Genomic DNA, 21,172 nt, shown 5'->3' with positions numbered 1-21,172 from the left:
ATGGGCCATCCTGTGCTCGCCCCACTCGGACTTTAGAACTACGCTAGGAGAGTAATATAGGTTCGGAGGGTTTTCGTAGAGATTTGAGCAGGGAATTCATTCGAGGGAGCAATTTCACGTGTTTATTCAACGGTAGGGATCATCCCAACTGTTCCATGTTATCGCTGCATTGTCGTGCATATAATGTGACTTTCTTGATTGACATGTTGAGTCGACATAGCAACTGTTCCAATGCAACTCGGATCCAATTAAAGTCCGATCCGCTAGTAAATCGGATGGTATTGGAATAAACCCTACCCGCATGTGCTTTTTCTTAAGATTATGACAATAGACTAATAAAATGTTCAAGTTACAACAAGACATCAGAATTGGTGCAACTAAAGGAGTATGCACAAGCCAACACTAAAGTTGTAAGGCACTAACCCAAAATAAAAAATATTAAAAGGAACACGGGTCAGACAACTACTACACTGGTTCACATGCATGCTATGTTACAGAGATCCATGATAGTTTTAACAGTGCCACCAAAAAGAAGATGCTCCCACCCTACCCCAACCTGTCTCCCACCCTTTTCACTTATGTTCTTCCCTTCATATCTAACTCTTTGGTACTCGGCATTGATTGTTCGTTCACGCTCCGGACGGAAATGCACACCTACCAATCTCTGCAACACCACCACAATGCAACACCGATTAGTAAACAACAGAGTCAATAGTATGTATGTGTGCAAACTAGCATCAGTTGTGTGTTGTGGTGGGCACCATCGAAACCCAATGGAAGTTTACACACACATAAAGCGACACGTTGTGGTCACTACTGCCATCGAAACCCAATGGAAGTTTACACACACATAAAGCGACACGTTGTGGTCACTACTGCCAATGGACATGATGAGTCACGTCACATCGGGCAGTGCTGTCAACCGCACTGTTCCCCATCGCTTTGGGCTACCGGGAATCCTAAGCCGGCATTCACGAGATCCGGACCGTAGATCTCGTTCCCAACGTGCGAAGAAGGGCGTCGATGAGATGGGGGAGGGGGCGCGACGAGCGGAGGGGGAACTTACTGGGGGTCTGGGAAACGAGGTACGCGGCGCCCTCGAAGTCGCACGTGCCGATGGCTCGTCCTTTCCTCTGGTAGTAGCTGTTGAAGGCGTAGGCCGCGTGCGCCTCCACCGTGTCGGGCTCGTAGCACGCCGCCCCCGGTTGGATCGGCCGGCAGTCCGCTCCGCCCTCGCCGCATGCGAAGTCCAGCGCCGCCTGAAGCCGCGCCTTCCCCACCATCGCGTTTGCCACGCACCAGCTCTCCCCTGTCGAGCTCGCCCGCACCGTGCCGGAGGATGACGGCTGTGGCAGCGTGGGAGGGGAACCACTGCCTTTGCTGCCGCCTTTGGGCCTTCCTCTGTCTTCCTCCCACCGCAACCCTCCGCCTCCGCTGTTGCTACCGCCGAGCGTAAACTCGATGTCGTAAACCTTTCCCTCGTCCGGGTAGAACAGCCCGTAGTTCCTCTCCGACGTCGGCCCTGGCTTCTGGTTCTCGTTGAACAGCGCGAAGACGTAGACGTTCAGGTCGGCCTGGGGTCTCAGCGGCGTGCCGGCATTGCCCGACAGAACCCGCCTGACGAGGTTCCCGTTGTAGGCAGCCGCGTTCGCAGCTCCGGCGCCCGTCTCGTTGGAGTCGCCCTTGGACGGCCATCCCGTCTCGGATATGACTATTTTGATGTCGTCGTACTTGAGGGCAGACATGGCGGCGAAGACGGCGTCGATCTGTGCGTCGAGGAGGCTGTAGTAGCGGAGGCCGTTCCCAGAGTCGACCACCCCCTCGTTGGGGCGAAAGAGGGCGTAATCGAGGGAGATCACGTCAGCATTGGCCTCGTACGCGAAGAACGGGTAGGCATTTACCATGAGGTAAGAGCCGGTAGTGCGCAGGAGCTCAAGCATGGGCCGCATCACTGGTTCAGCCAGGTCGGACCGGAACGAGCCTGCGGAGGGGGGGTAGGAGGCCTGGAGCGCGGTGAGGGCGATGGGGGAGCACACCTTGACGGCGCTGTCAAGGCGGAGGCGGGACAACGCGGCGTGCACGTTCTGCATGGCCGGGATGAGGAATGCTGTGAAGTTCCGTGTGTCAACGAACACCTCATTCCCCACGGCTATGGCTTCGATCTGGGTGGAGGGGTAGTAAGCGGCGACGTTGCGCTGGACCCAGGCGAAGGCGAAGCCGGAGCGAGATGCGGTGGCCGCGAGGATCTCGTTGGGGATGGTGACCACCACCTTAATACCGGTGCCGGCGAGGGCGCGGAGGACGGTAGGGTCGGCGTCGTAAAGCTTGACATGGCCGATGTCGTTCGACTTCAAGAGCTCCACCACCTTCGTCGCTGGCGGCAGGTTGTTGGCCACCCGTCCATAGTTCACACCAACAGTTCCTGCTTCTGCAGATTGGACAAAGAAATAACACGAGGAGGAAGCACATTTAGCACGAAACAAGCAAAATGAGCATGGCGGTCAGAGAGTCAAATCACCTGAGTAAGAGAAGAAGAGGGGGAGGAGGAAGGAGCAGAACAAAAGAAGCCCCATGCTCTGAGACGGACAGAGCATGAGATTGCCGGATTTCTTTCTCGGAGCGCGGGGGAAAGGTGGGGGATGGCGAAGACGGGGAGTGAGGGAGAGAGTGGGCTTTATAACTAGAAGGACTCGGAAGGGGAGGGGGAGGGGGAGAGGGGAGAGCGAGCTGGGAGCGTTCGCATGGGCGGGGGCAAGGTATGGCAGAGTGGGCTCCACCCACGTACTCGTTTTGTGTGGTAGTGGGGCGGCATCGAGAACCACATACGGATCGGCTATTCTCCACGCACGAGGAACGGTTCGGGGGATGGTCACGCTGGGGTACGTGTCGGCTTATCGGTGCGTGTTGGAGCAATCCCGTGTTGTGAAACGCGCGTCGGATCAGCTGTATATTCCCGGTGGGGAAGGGGACCCACGCCCGGGAAGTCGACCGTTTTGGGGCGCCATCACAGGGAGAAAGCGGTCAAAAAGACGATGAGTCGAGATGACGGGAAGCGGGCGCAGAGGGGCTCCCCGCTGCGGGGGACTGTCGACCGTTGGATCGCAAGTCCGTAGCCGGACACTGTACTCGCTACGGCCTGCCGTGGACAGCTTTGCCTGCGCGATGGGAAGGGAAAGGTCGGCATCTCCTGCGTTAGGGTGGGAAAGGGGGAGCACGAGAGCGGGAAATGGTGGAGTAACTTAGCTGGAGCTAATTAATGGAGATTGATTACAATAATGGGGAGGCCGAAGGAGAGAGAGCTGGAAGTCCCGTGAGGGGCATGTGGGGGGGTGCCTCGTAATGGAGGATTCTTTGTCGTCGCCCGTGTCAGTAACAGGTCTTTTGCAACGGATACGTCCGACGTGCTCTCCGTTTGTCAAATTAGTTAATTGAGAGATGAATTGCTTCGAGGTTAGGACGTCCGCGAGTCAACGAAGGAGGACTCGATTGACTCCGAGCTAAACATTCGGAGCATCATATCCGGAACAGAGAGGGACGGAGTGTGAAATGGTTGAATCATACAGTGGATGATAACGTTCGACCAAAAAAAAGAGGATTCATGAGTGTTTGAGGATGGCTAGAAAACAAAAGGAGAGAAGGAGAGAGAGAGAGAGAGAGAGAGAGAGAGAGAGAGAGAGAGAGTGAGGATTTATGATAAGAATAAGAGAGAACGTTACTTATAGGAATAGGAATATAATAATCCGGACTGATACATCAAAATCTAGCACCTAATCAAGCATTAAATTACATCCAACAACACATGTGGTTGACTGTGTAATATTATGTATGTGTGATAGGATTGGCATGTTTTTTTTGAAATATTTAATTACCAATAACTTTATATCACAAAACTTTAGTTGGTAAGTTTACTTGGGCAATACGAGCTTTATATTGTTTAAAGAAAAACAAAATTTTTGATACTGATGTACGAGTAACCGTGGGAAAGAGAAAAAATAAAAAATAATATGAGAAACAAAATTATTTCATAGGAACTTATACGTTAATATCTTGTGATAAGAAAAATATCGTTAATTAATCATCAATCGACACAAGACCTTCACATGATATTCAGGCTACAAGGGAAAGACGAAGGTCACCCTTCACATATTTATCCAAGTGAATAAGAGTTCAAAGCAAGCAATTATATGTTGTCCTCTTTGTCGCTCACATGAATAAAAGACCAATGAGACATTGTTAAAGACAATAAGAGACTACCTCCTCGTAAAATATTTCATAATATAATTTATCTCGTAATGATCAAGTATAAAAACTCATCTTCAACAAAATGAAAGAATTGATCAATTTTTGACCACTCGCATTCACACTCACCTACCTCGAGTTACTAACTTGGGCATGAGAAGGATTGGATTGAGAAACCTCTCTCGATCTCGATTTTTTTACGGATAGCATCTTAGAAGCTCGGTATTTCTACTTCATAAGCACCTCGGACAACCCTGTGTATATGGGTCCAAATCATGTCAAGCTAACTAGGATGTCAATGACATCTTCCCATATCATTTTTTATGCTAGAAGGAGGACTTGGATGTCAGAAGAATATTCGTTCGTTGACTTACTCAATGAACGATCGAGCAAGGAGGCTTTGTCCTAAACCGATAGTACTTTTATTTGTGGGGGTAGCAACTACTTTTCTACACATGGGTGCCTCAACCTCAATGCAAACACCGATGCGATACTAACATCTATTCAATGACTCAGGTTTTTCACCCCTAAGGACATATGCTTATCCCTATCGATGTGTTTTTAAATCTCACTCAACAAGTGCAAATGCTAATATGCATGATAAAAGTTGTCACTTATACAAGAGTTACAATTTCACTTTCTTGAGAATGTATGATTATGGCCTTCGATAGTAATACTCCTTAAACTCAAACAGGGAGAGGAGGAAACACTCATAGACTTTGTCGTTCAATAAGATCTGAGACGTGCTAGATGTCAATTCGTTACTCATAATATAGACCTTTATGATGAGGCTCAAGCTCTCTTGTCTCTTATGATTGTTAATAGAGAATCCATGACAACTATACTAGAGGCACTTCAAGGGTTAATCAATATATCGTTGTTGAGGTAATGGTCTTAGGCAAGAGTGAGAAGTCACGCAAGAGGCCGAAGTAGGAGTGATCACAATCAATCCCGACCCCGAGGTCACCGTGACGAAGGAGAAATGAATGACCCATATCACCTAAGGTCTGAGCTAAACCCTCTAAATATAACTAAAATTAATTTTTTTTTTCAAATAAAAGGGAAGGGGCTCTTAAAGACCCCCACTCAATAAAGACCCTATTAGTGAAAAGAGATAAGTCCTGGTCATGATACGAAGGATCATCATGACTTTAAAGAGCATATTAAGAAGCTAATACATTGAGGACACCTTGGGTGGTTTATCCAAAAGCACTGGGAACTCTCAGCCTAAACTCAAGGGCCGGTGGAGAGACAGATTGATATCATCATTGGTGGACCTGCCTTGTGGGGGACAACTTATCAGGTCGCAAAGCTTATGCCCAAGCTATCATTGAAAAACACCCAAGGATACAGGACAACTTGGAGATAACCTTCAAGAAGGAAGAAATGAAGTACCTTGACCTAAATCATGATGATGCGTTAGTAATTTCTGTGAGTATAATCAATCTCAAGTGAAAAAGGTCATGATTGATATGGGTAGCTCTGCTGATGTCCTTTACTTTAATGCTTTCTAAAAACTAGAGTTGTCAACTAATGACATTATCCTTATAACTTCTTCGTTGATGGGATTTATTGGCGACTCTTTCTCGCCTGTCAAGTATATGAATCTGCATGTCACATTCGGAGATAAACCTTGCTCCAATACAATAGTAGCTAGGTTAATCATCATGGATATCCCCTCGGTGTATAATGTGATCATAGATTGATCCACACTGAATAGAGTGAGGGTGGCAGTTTCGCCCTACCACATGGTAATGAAATTTTCCATGAAAGAGATGTCAAAACCTATCATCTCTAAACTATAAAGGGATGGTGTTGCCAAGAACATGGTATATTGTGAACTTAAATAAGTTATACTCTTGAGGCATCCCTCGAGGTAAGATCACAGTGACTGTGCCCTTAGCGTTAAGCCTTGGTTTACCATGTCTTTGGTGCTAGTTGAAAAAATATTTTTTGTCAAGGTATAAGTGTTACTTTAAAAAGATTATTTAAAATGAGACCTTAACCTACCATGGTAGAGACTAGTCAGGTGGATAAGATTGACAATGCAATAAAAGAAAGACCTAAGGACTAAGTTGAGTAGGCAAACCCGACCCAATGATCCAATAAAGACCAACACATAACAAGACAATGGACTATGCATCAAAGTGAGGTGGCGAGACGGGATCATCGTTAAAAGGCATTTAGTAGCCATCTTAAACATTTCGATCTTTAGAGTACTCAATGTTTTTCAATTTTCATCTCAGGATACCTTATCTTGAAATGAGTTAAAGCGATATAATACCTCTATTGGTACGAGGTAACCCTTGACCTCTCTAGGTCCTTCCTAAACCTGACGGAGGCCTTATAATTGCCTCCTGTCAAAACCTCAATATCATCCTTCTCTCAACCTCTAATGCCTTCTTCAAACCTTGAATTTGTTTTAGTATACTTATGACTCACTTGTTGGTCGTGACAACTTGCTTGATGAGCTCAAAGTTGTATGCCCTCATCGAACCCAGCTCCTAGGTAAGTCATAGCAACTTATCCTCTATATTCCAATTGTTGCTCCAAATCACCCTCAACTGTTTGATGCAATCAGCAATGCACTACTTAGCCTCTTCTAATTGCCTTGCCAATTCGACTCCTCAAGCCTTTTCCTCAACGACAAGCGTTGGGTTTTCTCCCTTCCTCTTCAACCCCTCCACCTCCACGTGGAGATTGTCAATCATGAGGAATTACTAATGAATGATAAAGCCAGTGTCCTGTATGTAGTCAAGAAGGACTACGCGTAATAGTGATGTTATAAGTTAAAGACAAGGGGCACCTCAGAATGCAAAATTAATCAATATGTAAAGACCATGTTAGAAAGTGAAAAAGTGATCGATGAACGAAGACTACCTCAAAAAGCATGAAAGAAACCCATCATAATGGGAGACACATGATAAAATGTGCTTAAGGCATGTGAGTTAAGAAAACTTGACTTATGTAGGAAGAAACCTATCACAGCGAGAGACACAAGATAAAATGTGCTCGAAACATATGAGTCGAGAAAACCTGAACCGCGTAAGAAGAAATCCGTCATGATGCAAGGCACAATGTAAAATGTGCCCAAAGCGCATGAGTTGTAAACACCCAACATGCGTAAGAAGAAATCTATCACGTTGAGAGGCACAAGGTAAAATGTTCCTGAGGTGTATGAATTGGGAAAACCTGACCCGCGTAAGAAGAAACCTGTCATGGTGGGAGGTGCAATGCATAATGTGCACAAGGTGCATAAGAAGAAACCTGTTACGGTGAGAGCCACAAGACAGAATGTACTTGAGGCACATAAGTAAAAAAAACTCGACCCACATATAAAGAAACCAACCATCGTTAGAGGCATAAGATAAAATGTGCTCAAGGCATATGAGTCATGAAAACTCGGTTTGCATCAAAATAAACCTGCTATGGCAGGAGGCACAAGGCAAAATGTGCCTGAGACACATGGGTTAGAAAACCTTACCCATGTAAAAATAAATTTAGTATGATAGAAGGCATAAGGTAAAATGTACCTGAGATGCGTGAGTTAGGAAAACCTAACTTGCATAAGAAGAAACTTACCACGGGTGAAGGCACAAGGAAAAATCTGCTCCAGGTGCGTGAGTCGAAAAAACTTTACCCGCATAAGAAGAAATCCGTCACAATGTGAGGCATAAGGCAAAATGTGCCCGAGGTACATGAGTCGACAAAACTTGACCCACGTAAGAAAAAACTCATCATGGTGAGAGGCATAAATAAAAATACGTATGAGGTGCATGAGTCAAAAAAATCTAACCCGTATAAGAAAAAATTCATTACGATAGTAGGTACAAGGTAAAATATGTCCGAGGTGTGTGAGTCAGAAAAAATTGACCCACGTAGGAAGGACTCGCCATGATAGGAGGTACGAAACTAAATATGCAAGGCTCGTCAATCGAAAAAAAATGATCCTATAAGAAAAGTAACTTGTCATGACGAGAAGCATAAAACAAAATATGTCTGATATACGTGAATTAGGAAAACTCGATTCGCGTGAGAGTAAATTTGTCACGACGAGAGACACACGAGAAAGAGTTCCTGAAGCAGGGATGTCGAGCATCAACCCTTTCTTTACCCAAGGTCGGCAAGCGATTACACAATATAGCCCAGCGACTTGGTGGCCCATGCAAAAAAGAAAAAAAGAAAATTGGGAGATGCAGGCACCTCGAGCAGAAATAAGCCCCCTCCGCTTGAGGTGGGTCCCTTTGTAATAGAAGGGGTAGGTCGACGATAGATATTCGCTAGCAACGCTCATACCTCTCGCCTATGGTCCTCATCGAGCCATGGACCCCTCCTCTGCTTAAGGTATGGAGGTCGGGAAACCCAGCCCCTGACTCTACCTAAGGTGGATTCTTCAGTGATGGGAGGGGTAGGCCATTGATAGGAGTCTCTGCAACCTGTCGCATCGTTGCCAATAGCACCTGCACCTCTCACTTATGGTCCTCTTTGAGCCATGGAGATAAGGAAGACCTGACCCCTTTTATCGCCGGCGTAGATAAAACTATAAGAAATAATTGTTAGAGGTGATTACTAATATATATCATATTACTAACTTAAATGTTGGAGGGATTGAATTGAAAAACCTTTGTAAATATGATAAATTGGGAGCTCGATATTTTCACCTCAGAGGCACTTCGAACAATTTTGCACATACAAGTTCGAACCATATTGGGCTCACCTTAACAACATCTTCCCGTAATATCTTACAACTCTATACCTCTAGCACGATTAAATCATGCTATTCAAAATATAATAATAGTACTTTTTTATTAGTCAAATATAAGAATAAAATTATAAAATATAGATAAAAATCATATCAATATTTTTTGACTTAATTTAAAAAATATTTTTCTTATTGATGATTTTTTTATTGATAATTTTGTATCATGAAATTTTAAAATATTTAGTCAAGATTTATAATCTTTAATAAAAATCAAATCTGATATCTGTCTCGTTTTTTTCATTTTCTTCCTTTTTCTTGAGTTGTTGTTGACATGTGATAACTTATTATATTAAATTAATTAAATTTATGTAAATAAAAGATATATTAAATTGATTCATCAAATCTAATTTGAGTCAAATTAATTTTAGAGAGAGAAGAGAGTAATTGGATGGAATAAGATTATCTTTACTCTTTAACAACACCTATTGGATAAGATTAATGAAATTACATATAAATCATTAGTTTAATAATTATAGATGCATTTAGGAATACATGAAACATGCATTGAGGCCTCAATAGTTATTTCGAATATGAATTGATGTTTGATATTTTTTTAAAAAAATTACTCTTGACTTGAATATTATTTTGAAAATGTTCAAATGTTGATATTACCTCAGGATAACATTAGTATTTCAAGATTTATATGATACTAATATAATTTTTTAAGTTTTGAAGGACATCATGACTTTCTCCAAAATTATAAGATTACCAAAATGATGTAGTAAGAAATTAATATGTTTTTTATTTTTTAACATAAATTTTTTTAAAGATTATTTGTATTTATTTATATGACTATATTTTTTATTTACTATATATTTAGGTCATACAAATTTTTTATAGGATTATATCCATTCATTTATTTTATTTATTTATTTGAATAAAAAAATATATTTACTTTTCAATAAATATTAAAAATATTAAAAAGAGTAAATTTGTTACAAAATATTTAATGAAGAACTTTTGAAATATAATTTTATTAAATAACACCTACGCTAATGCATATTTAAAATATAATTTTTATCTAATATTTATCAAACAATCAAAGTATTTCACAACTACACATTCACTCAAATCTTGTTCTTCAACTACACATCAAAAATAAAAATATGTTTTCAAACACAATCATCTATATCCCACGTCTATTCATAAATGATTAAGGGTTCAAAATCTAATATGAGGAGACGAGTGTATGAAACCACAAGGCTTTTTTTGAAAAAGAAAATTAGATAACCTAATTGGTAAAAATTTTAACTGTTGTTGTTGATAGGATCTCCTCTTAACATAATAAGAGATATTCTAGAAGATTAGAGTATTTCCATTATCTTCATTTTTTTTCAATTTGAAGATATAAAAATACATTGTAAATTTTTGTATAAAGTTGGAAATCTTTGATAAATCACTCCTTAGACATCATCAGCAGATAAAAGGCTGCTGTATTATTTGAGTCTCCACTTCTGTATATAATTGTATAAAACGAGTAGCAAAAATATAACGTCAACAGAAAAATGAAACAGAAGCTGCTGAGAGTATATAACATGAGATTAAGAATTTGCATATGAATACAAAGCAGAGAGACGAGCCAATAGTTAAAGAGCAAAGATGAGGATTTCCATCGCACCCGGGAAGAAGAAGAAGAAGAAGAAGATTAAACGGTGGGCAGGACCTTCTTGACGATTTCGTCGCTGAGAGCCGCAATCTGGGAGTCCAGCGCCTTGATGGTCTCCTCCTTCTGCCTCTCCAAGTTCTGAAGCGCCTCCGCCAGCTCCGCCTCCACACGCTTCCGCCCCTCCGCCAGCTTCTGCTCCAGCTCCGCCGACGACTCCTTCTTCATTTGGTTCAGCGCCGCCGAGATCTCCGCCCGCGCCGCCTTCATCACCGCCGCCGCCTGATCATCCAGCTCCTTCACCTCCCCCGACGTGTCCTTCACGTCGGACAGCTTCGCGCGGATGGCGGCGTCCCTCTCGTCCATGAACTTGCCCAGGGGCGTGAAGTAGATCTTGTCCAGCGCCACCATCAGCAGCAGGAACTCGATGGCGATCGCGGGCAGAGTCAGGTTGAAGTCGAAGAGCGCCGCCTTCTCCATCTGCTCAGCCAGGGCCGGTAGCGGCGAGGCGGCCACCATCGCAGCGGCGGCGGCGATCGCAGCAGGCCGCGACGAGAGGGCCAGGCGTTTAAGGAGGCGGGACGGAACGCGCGGTTTGCCGCCGTTCTCGTGAGCGGCTCTGGCGATAACGGAGACGGTTGGCAGCCGGATAGGGCACGGGGGGGCGACTCGAGAGAGGAATTGTTGGGAGGTGGAGGTGAAGGAAGGGGCCGAGGCCATGATGGTGCTCGACATGGTCTGCTGGTGGCGAGGTAGGAAATCGGATCGAAGCTGCCCGCTGTGGCGACGCCTTGCACAGTGGAGTTCGATGAGAGGGAGGAATTGGGGGGGGGGGGGGCGAGGAAGGGGATCGACCAATTAAGTGTGCGGAACCCTATCCTTTGGTTGGCCACAAACAACACACGGCTATCCTTCTCTCCCTCGGCCAACGGTGCCCTCCAAGAAAATAAATAGAAAAACGGGAATATTTATTTGCCTCAGCTTATTCGGCATTAATATAAAAGTAAAATGAAATAAAAATTTTACATTGATTAATTTCTGAAACAATGATATTTTCCTTTTTGTTTTGTTTTATTTTAATAACAACAAGGTCTCGTAGCTCAGTTGGTCTAGAGCGTTGGTCTTATGAGCCGAAGGTCGCGGGTTCGAGCCCCGCCGGGACCATTTTTTTAAAATTTTAAAATATTAATTATATATATATATATATATTAAAAATATTAATTTAAAATATATTTTTGATACAAAAGATAAATGATTATTTTCCTGAAAAAGCTCCTATTTTTTTAATATGAAGTGACCTTTTTTTTTCATATAATACTATTATTTTTTATAATCTCAAAAATATTGTTTCTTTTCTTCTCCATCGTCCGATCCACCTTGCTAATGTTACCCTTGCGCTCGAGCAAGAGGTGATCGTTGTCTCTTATGTTGCCATCAACAATAAAGTATCTTGTTGCTTGCACCTCCACTATCCCACAAAATAGAGGAAGGGAGGAGAGTGAAACAAGACCAACGGTAACAATAATGAGGAAGTGAAGGAAGGATGTTCTCGAGAAATCATCATTTAGCCATGTCATTTATTGTCATTTATTGAAGCTTATGATTTATTAGTCTTCTCAATTTACTCATCGATTCATTTTATTATTTTCGATCTTTGTAATAATATATATGTAAAAGAACATAAATCATCAAATATAACAAGAAAAAAAAAAAGACTGCATCACTGCAGTACAATTAGTTGACCTCGACTTGCAGTAATAATAACTGATGTAGCTACAATAAAACAAATGCTTATTGGCCATACTTGTAAACGGGAGGTGATCTTTCACTTAGTGCACATCTTTCAAGTCAAAATATAATTCCTTTCATCTCGTCTTTTTGTATTGAGTGAGGTCCTAGATGAGGATTAATAGCCCGATCAATGGAGATATCAGTGGATTCAGTGATAGTGCCGGTGGTGGACGAGTTAGAGTCTGAATGATCACCAAAGATTCGCTTGCGGAAGTCAGACACCATAAGAGGAAGGCCTTGCCGAAATGAGATCTTCGGCTCTCAATCGAGCAATTCCTTGGCACGGGTAATGTCGGGCTTGCGCTTGTGAGGGCCATCCTCTATGTTGGGTCGAAACTCGATCTTGGCATTAGGATCGATGGTTTCCTGCACCACATTCGCGAGCTCTAGCATGGTGAACTCCCTGGGATTGTCGAGGTTGAATAGACCAACGTGCTCCCTTTCCATGAGCCTTATCAAACCCTCCACCTGCATTTAGATATGAAACCTTTCGTAAAGAGAACATTCAAGTATCAGGAAAATTGAGATAGAAAAAGGAATAAGGAATAGTTCTTTTGGGATCGAAAGAATTGGATGTCATATATTGAGTTTTATCCATAATCTAATAAACTTAGGTTGAATTTATGTTTGATCTTAGGTATATTACCCTTGACTAGTTTGACCAAGTGAAAGAGAATAATAAGTTGCATAATATGACCCACAATTTAATAGTCTTCAACTTCAAAGTTGAATCAGTGTCCAATGTTATGTATATTAATCTTGATCAATTTGGCTCAAACTCATCATCAATCTCAACACTCTTATTAGCAAAAGCCACGATAATACGTCATACATCAAACAACAATGATAATTAAGATCGTAATGCGGCCATAATAACAGTGAGATCTTGTGGATAATTGTTGCTAAGACATCTATAAAAAACTTTGGTAGGAGACAATGGAATTGCAAATCTGGACTTGCAAACCATTTACCTATTATTGCCTTTGTCAACAATGGTTTCTCTTAGTGATCTGTGTATTAGCCTTAAAAAAGACTACCGATAGGAACATGAGGCAAATGGTGCTTAGACTTCAAGTAGACACTACTGGTGAATGCTCAACATGGGGTCTCCCTAGCTATATAAAAGTGACTAAAGGCATAGAGAGGCAAACGGTAGTAAATAGGAACGGGAACCTACCAGATCAGACACGTACTGGAAACTCCTAGTTTGCTTTCCATCTCCTATACACCGTCGATGGCTCCTTCCTCAACGCCTAAGTCAAATCCATAACATCTCAATCAGTGAATCAAAACCATGACATTCTCACAGCATATAAGATTGTAGCTTACCTGAGCCACGAAATTGCTAACGACTCGGCCATCATCTATGTGATAGAAGATAAGATTTTCCTAACTATATGAGGAAATTTTTCTATTCTGTTGAGGAAAATCTTCTATTCTGTTAGGGAAATCCTTCCTCCTAATTCCTATAAATAGAAGAGGAAACATGTTAATAGATTCAAGCTAAAGTTTCTCTATTTCAATAAAGCTTCTTATATTATATTATTCTTATCTTCTATTATTTATCTTTTATTATTTCTATCATGGTATCAGAGCCGCTTCTCGCTGCCAATTCATCATTGGTGTTGCTACTCTGCGCCATCGTCCGTTCCTTTCCGCTACGGCATCTCTAGTGCTGCTCATCAGCACTGTCCCACCTTTCTTCCTCGTTGTAGCTATTTTCCTTCCTCTTTTGCTACAGCTTCCTCTTCTACTACAGCATTTCCTCCTTTGCTATAGTAGCAACACTGCAACATTGCTGTAGATTTCTTCTCTACCGTCGCAGCCGTCGTAATCGCAACCACGACCAACGTCGTTGAGAAAAGCGAAGCTTCGCTCTTGCCTTCGGCCAGCGACCAACGTTGCTGAGAAAAGTAAAGCTTCACCCTTCGGCCAGTGACCAACGCCGTTGCATTCTTAAGAGGCTCCGTGGTCAATCCTCATCTTCCTCACCGCGGTAGTCTTTGCTGATCTGTCAACATTCGGCAGACTTAAGGAGAATGAAGGGAACGCATGTGCCATCACAACAACAGCAATCGCAGCAGCAGCAGCAGCGATCTACACTTATTTTACTCATGAAGCCTCTTGCTTGTAAATAATTCTTTGCATCAATCCAAGATTGGTATCCTTGTCAGGAGCACCATCTTGCGGGGGCATGATAGAAGATAAGATTTTCCTAACTATATGACGAAATTTCTCTATTCTGTTGAGAAAAATCTTCTATTCTGTTAGGGAAATCCTTCCTCCTAATTCCTATAAATAGGAGAGGGAACATGTTAATAGATTCGAGCTAAAGTTTCTCTATTTCAATAAAGCTTCTTATATTATATTGTTCTTATCTTTTATTATTTATCTTCTATTATTTCTATCACTATGCACATGCGAGGCCCGTATGTCGTATGTGTTAAATATCCGAGCAATCCTCACCTGTCATAATGATATGTATGTTTCGTGTTGATTAGAGAGAGAGAGAGATTGGTGACCTCGACTTGAGCACCACGGTGTTCGTCCATGGTCAAGGTCTCAGCAGTTCGCTTGCCTTCGTCGAAGCAGCTCCTAACACCTGTCAGAACCATAAGCAGAGAACGAAACAAGTTGAGAAAGCACCACGCTGCTTTATCCCCCCATGAGACCGAGACAGAAGAGATTGAAGAGATACCGATGGGATTACCATTGCCCCAGTAGGTCTCAGCCTGCGGGTGTTGCAGGGGATCGCCATGCACCTCGCTGGTGCTTGTGAGAAGGAATCTGGCACCAACTCACTTGGCCAGACCTAGCATGTTGAGAGTCCCCGCCACGTTGGTCTTGTGAACAAAAGAGTTGAGGCATTTAAACAACCACATAGACGGCACCTTTCCCTCCGATACTATCTGCGAGAAAAGAGGACGCAGCACACCCACCACTAACTAGATGAAGGAATATAATAGATGCATAGAAAGTACCATCCAGGCTACTTGATTCCAAAAGAGTCACCTATATTTGATCTCCAAAGAACAAGAAACCAATTGGGGAAGACGAGACTCAGAATAAATAGATCGATTGAAACCGAGACGCGTGCAAATGAAGATGATCAACCAACTGGAAGCAGATTAGGAGCAGAGGGTTCAAGAACATCATGATCGTATACGAAGCGAGATTGGAAAAGCGGAATTGGTTAAGAGAGCAAGACGAGCGCAAACGAAGAAAGGATATGATGGTCTTGACGGGGTTGTACTTGTAGTGGACGGGGGAGGCGGGGCAGGCGAGGTGGTAGATCTGGTCGACCTCCAGAAGCAGCGGCTCGACGACGTCGTGGCGGATGAGCTCGAAGTTGGGGTTGCCGAAGTGGTGCATCACGTTCTCTTTCCACCCCGTGAAGAACTTGTCCAGCACGATGACGCTGTCCCCCCGCGCCATCAGCCGGTCCACCAGGTGGCTCCCCACGAACCCCGCCCCGCCCGTCACCACGACGCGCAGCCCCTTCCGTTTCAGCCCCAGCGGCAGCTTTCCCCCGACGGACCCCACCGCAGCCAACTCGAACGCCGCCCGGTGGTGAGCCCCGGACGAGCGCCAGGCTGCCTGATCCGCCATCTTCACGTGGAGGCGCCGGCAGCGGGGTGAGAGGCGGGGGTGAAGGAGAAGGCGAAAACGATGGTGGCGAGGGCCACGCCCACGAGCATGAAGAGGAGGCGCTGCTCGCGGAGGAGATAGCGAAGCGGGCGCAAGAGCCAGAGGAGCCGCTTTTCGGGTTTCGAGGTGTACCCATCGCTTTCCGCCAGCGGAAGGCCGTCGTGGCAGCGGTAGATGAGTTCCGAGCCCATGACCCGGTTGTGAAGAGCAGGCGCCTTCTGGGATCGGTGCTCGGAGTAGGACTCCAAGAAAAGGGAAGGGGGCTTTATATACGCGCGCAGGGAACTCTTAATATATCTTTTTATTTATGGTTTAGTGAGAGTGAGAGAGAGAGAGAGAGAGAGGGAAATAACCATCAAATCCTTTTTCTTTCCTAAAAAACCTTTTTTTTTATTTCTCGAGTAATACTCTGTTTTTTAATTTTTCAAATAGTCTTCTTAATTTTTTTTTTCAAAAAATATATAAATTATTCCTTAATTAATTTTTTTTACTTTTACATATTTTGGTGTGTTATAGTTTTCTAATCTATTAAAAATATTATAAATAAATTAAATAAAATTAAAATATATTAAAAATCATTCGATATTTCATAAAAGCTTAGGAACAATATCACCCAAATAAAAATAAAAAATTGATTCGTTTTAATGTTTTGATCTTCACGATAAAAATATTATAATGCCTACTCGAAGATATCGTAAATGATTAAGATGAACTCAACTAAACTTACTTCAAGTCTAGAAATATCATATTTTAATAGTTTACGAGCAATAACAACTTACAGTATTTTTCAATAGCATTTATAGTATTATTAATACTTCAATAAATATACTAAAAATATTATAAATGAGTCAAATAAAAATATCATAGTAGTTAAAAATTTATAAAAAAAATAGGTAGAATAATTTGATAAAAAAATAGGAGTATTTTATTTCTTTTAAATTAAGGCATAGTTTAAAAAAATAAAATAAGAAATATCGATTAAAAATATCTAAAATATAAATATTTTTTTTGGGAAATCGTTTTTTATTAAATAAAATAATAAAAGTGTGGGGTGGTGACATCTCTTTCTCTTTTTTTAAGGTTATCTAGTAATAGTTTCTGTAGTAATTATAAATGAATTCTCCATTGAGATCTGCCCTATTGGAAAGACATGAATTGAATCATATAACTTTGTCCACTCGTTGAGCCAAGTGAACATTGTGCCACTTGCTGTGACAGGAGTTTTGTTTTTCTTAATTGCTATTATTTGGTTGCCTATATACGATGGTTGTAGAGCCATCTTTTCTTACTCTAAATTTTGAATAGAAGTCAATCGACACAGGTTTGACTGTACATTGACTTGGTCAACAAAGCCCCCATGACATAACGTGTTTGGGTTGAATGATGGATATCGGCGTTCTAAAGGATCAAATGTAGCCACGAGAAAACCATGAGTTTTTTATTGGTGAAGTTCGACATGTATGACATGTTTATATACTTGATGGATGCATCAAAAGGTTTTTTTATTTGATTATGATACATCAACGCTTTAATGTTTAAGGATGTTTTAGATGCTTCAATGCTTATGATCTAGGCATATGAAACACTTTACCTAATAAAATATTATCCTAGTTGAATATGTTGAGTATAAGGAAATATTGATAAAGCTAAAATATTATCCTTCTAATCTTTATAAATAGGAGAGGGACATGTTACTGCATTCAAACTAAAACTAAAATTTCTTCAATAAAACTTCTTCAATAATTTTTTATTCTTTCTATCAAATATTATGTTGAGCTGTCATCTGCTATGAATGATTAAGCATTATAATCACATAATATTCTGCTTAAAGAATCATATTGATATGATATGTCTAGTTTGTATATCCGTTGTTTAGTCTCGATCGACTACATATAATTGTCATATGAACGATGATTAAGATCACATGCGAAAAACGACATAAAATGTTGAACATGATATCGTGTTTTTGCTCCATCAGGTGATGGGAAGATTGAGAAAAACAAGAGAAAAGATGCACCCTAATGTCGCACATATGTACAGATGATAAAAGACTGGAAAATGAATGGATGAAAGCTTTAGAAACCACATGTACCATATGAGTTCTGGGGCATCTTGATGCAGAATGGCACTGTTTACTAAGGATGATAACTTCACAATAAACCGAATACAAAACAGTGAAAAAGAAAAGCAATTAGACACAGAAGATCTAACTTCTCATAATAACAACAACAATAATAAAGATAACTTGTTAGAAATGTCTGATAACTTGTTAACTTGTTCTCCACATGATGCAAATGGAGCGGCTTATTCCCTCCTAATCTTTCTGCGGATGAGTATCCATCGTAAGGAATTGCTTTGCGTACTGGTTCACCTTTGTTCCAGATCCTGTGCTATGGTCATAGTACTCGACAAGCGCTGCTCCAGCTAAGGCGGCCAGCGTGAGAGCCTGGGCGTGTAACCTGTAAAATGTATTTCCAGGTGACGAAGGGTAATTGGCAAAGTTTGCAGCTGAAACCTAGAGACTAATTTCACGGCATCAAACTGGAGGGAAGAATCCATTAGCAAATTAATGATATTGCGGAATGCATTTTGGGATGGAACAACAAATTCAGCAGGTCGAGCAACAAGATAACTCTGAGCACCGATAAGTGAGTCGGGAATTTGAACTATAAGCTGCCAAAGCTTATGGAATTAACAAAAGCATCCACCTGTATGAGATTTTCCTACTACGGGAGTAAGTCAACCAACAAGCAGAGCCAATTACATTCGGACCAAATACAAGATAATGCCATAACATGGAAAATGAAGACACAAATTAATTCTAATGTAACTTCGAGGCATCACTTTTGTTGGTCCAAAAATGTGCAAACACATTAACTCTTATGTGATCGTACATGACTTCATCATGATGCATGCTAACTATATGTTTCATAGGACGAAAGCACACAAACCAAATTCCCTATGAGATGCTGACTTGGACTTTCTTAATTTGTACAGGGTTTCTGTTTTAGATACTCTTAGCATCCTCAATCTACGAACAGAAGTCAAACCTGAAGTATCATCAAGTTCAATTATCAACCATAATGTGCCCAATACTTGCAACTTTCCATTTGCATTAATAGGGTTTATGGACAGTAATGAAGTGTTATAGTTCTAATTTTCATACAACGGAAGCAGCCTAGTACAGTATGATGCTACTTACTGGATAATCAACAAAAAAAATTCACCCGATGGTCACGATTGATGCTTCAAGAGCAATGATTTGTATGTGTACCCGTATTAATTAAAACTTTCAGTCGCTTTAGCCTTTTTTTGCTGGTTCAGTATAAAATCATACCACATATGTTAAACGAACAGGCAATTTGCTGCATGATTTAAGGAGACAAAGATCGAATAACTTTTAGTCAATATAATCTAACCATATTATACATTTTAGTTGACTATACCAACCTACCATATATAGCCAAAAGCTGACAGATTCAGATACAGACTACAAGAGACTACCTAAAGGTGACTTCTAACGGTGACCTGTTACTTCTATTGGATGTTCCTGCATGACCGAGCCAATGGAAAGTCTTAACATACCATATTCCAGATTCATGTGTTCCATATTATCAATTAGCACCAGGTGACAAGGAGAAAATGTCATCAAATATGTTAAATCTTATATTGGATCATTTCCCAAGAGCTTAAGTTTCCGGATTAGGATCATATCTTTAAGATGGTATCTAATTAAGTTATGAGTTCGGATCATATCTTTAGGATCATAATTAGGTCATATGTTAAAAACTTTCAGTCACTTTAGTATCGTTCGCTCGCACGTCAAGTCATTGCCTAAGAGACACCCAATCATATCTCTAAGAAAATACATAGCATACAACAAACATTGTCTATTTATAAACTAGATTTTCCCTTCTTAATTTCTTTTTGCTGAAAATTATTTCCGTTTTGCTTCAAATGTGAGAACTGAAGTAAACATCAAATATGGGAATTGAAGTAAACAACAACCACGAGCATATATGCAAAATCTTAGCAGTAAACATCAAATCTAGTACTTTTAAAGGAACATCCAAGTATGTGTTCGGAAATATATTTAGGGCTTGCGAATTGAAACAGAAAGTAAAGCAGAGATGAAGTAGAGAAAACTAAGACTAAAATAAGGTCGAAAAATGAGACCTAGCATGGATGATCTTGACGCTGGGCTTCATGTTCGGCTGCGACCAGTTGTAGGCGATCGAGCTCCCGATTCCCGTCAGCCAAAGGCACCCTTTTGAGTCCACAAGGAAAAGGGGGAAAACAAAGAATGTCAAAGAACAACCCAAAACCCTCTCAAAACAAAGAAATCTGGACTCACCGACGGCCCGAAGCTTGTGCTCGACGACCCACTTTCTCATCGACTCCATGGTGGTCGGTTTCTCCGCCATTTGCAACTAGATATCTGTCTTCGCTTCTTCTTCTTCTTCTCCTCACGCTGCTTCTTTGGTCGACTTAAGGCGGGATTTTATAGGCGGCGACGAGGACGAAGAAACGAAAGAGAGTACGCCTTTGACGGCAGCCCATTCGTCATTCATTTTAAATTGTATCACACAATTCCATCCGTCGGTGAAAGGGCACAAGGACAGTTAAGGTGTCAACAAGTAACTGGTGGGTAGGGTCTTCTTTGTAATGATTGCTGCATCGGATCCATTTCTGATAGGGCTCGGCGAGGTCGCAAACCGCGGGCTTCAACTCGCTCATGGGTTGAGAAACCACCTGGTGATGACACGGTCACCGTACAGTGTCGGATTCTAGTCAATCGGCATATTGGACCGGACAATGATCACAAGATCCGATCCGACATCCGATCGATCCATCATGAAAACGCCTCATTTCAAACCTGATCAGTACGTCTCGAGTAAGTTTCGATACGGATCGTGGGGTGAACAAGTCAACATAACGAAGGTTAAAATTTTCAAATGAGAGGCTTGGAACTCATGGTTTATCAGATCCGAGAGTACCTCATTGGATCCGATATGACCCACACATCCGAAAACCACGGATATTCTGATAGTAGTACGATCGTACTTGCTATCGAACAGCCGTTGTTATCTGATGCCACTTTAACAAGGATAAATCTTAGATGCAAATAG

The 21,172-nt window shown here is 41.8% G+C and overlaps 3 protein-coding genes, 1 non-coding gene and 1 pseudogene across 4 annotated transcripts; 1 reads left to right on the top strand and 4 right to left on the bottom strand.

The window, feature by feature from the left end:
- Positions 1–419: 419 nt before the first annotated feature.
- On the bottom strand, positions 420–2,679 carry LOC135619712 (glucan endo-1,3-beta-glucosidase 10-like). The gene is made up of 3 exons (XM_065121983.1): positions 2,519–2,679; positions 1,067–2,428; positions 420–664 (listed from the first exon to the last, which is right to left on the bottom strand). Exons 1-3 carry the CDS (start codon positions 2,592–2,594, stop codon positions 630–632), a joined length of 1,473 nt encoding a protein of 490 aa, XP_064978055.1. The 5' UTR covers positions 2,595–2,679; the 3' UTR covers positions 420–629.
- Positions 2,680–10,507: 7,828 nt separating this feature from the next.
- Positions 10,508–11,450, bottom strand: LOC103995294 (ATP synthase subunit b', chloroplastic). The gene has a single exon (XM_009415853.3). The coding sequence runs from the start codon at positions 11,337–11,339 to the stop codon at positions 10,647–10,649; it is 693 nt and encodes a 230-aa protein (XP_009414128.2). The 5' UTR covers positions 11,340–11,450; the 3' UTR covers positions 10,508–10,646.
- A 243-nt stretch (positions 11,451–11,693) lies between these two features.
- TRNAI-UAU (transfer RNA isoleucine (anticodon UAU)) lies at positions 11,694–11,768 on the top strand. The gene has a single exon. It is a non-coding gene; the product is annotated as a tRNA-Ile (tRNA).
- A 507-nt stretch (positions 11,769–12,275) lies between these two features.
- LOC135619711 (UDP-glucuronic acid decarboxylase 2-like) lies at positions 12,276–16,809 on the bottom strand (annotated as a pseudogene).
- Positions 16,810–18,155: 1,346 nt separating this feature from the next.
- Positions 18,156–20,555, bottom strand: LOC135619710 (uncharacterized). Its single transcript, XM_065121982.1, has 3 exons — positions 20,398–20,555; positions 20,220–20,310; positions 18,156–18,502 (listed from the first exon to the last, which is right to left on the bottom strand). The coding sequence occupies exons 1-3, from the start codon at positions 20,465–20,467 to the stop codon at positions 18,358–18,360; spliced, it is 306 nt and encodes a 101-aa protein (XP_064978054.1). The 5' UTR covers positions 20,468–20,555; the 3' UTR covers positions 18,156–18,357.
- Positions 20,556–21,172: the final 617 nt, after the last annotated feature.

This window comes from Musa acuminata, chromosome BXJ2-8 (genome assembly GCF_036884655.1).
Source record: "Musa acuminata AAA Group cultivar baxijiao chromosome BXJ2-8, Cavendish_Baxijiao_AAA, whole genome shotgun sequence".
NCBI classification, from domain to species: Eukaryota; Viridiplantae; Streptophyta; class Magnoliopsida; order Zingiberales; family Musaceae; genus Musa; species Musa acuminata.
The sequence above is the reverse complement of the archived record's forward strand: the minus strand, read 5'-3'. Positions and strand labels throughout refer to the sequence as shown.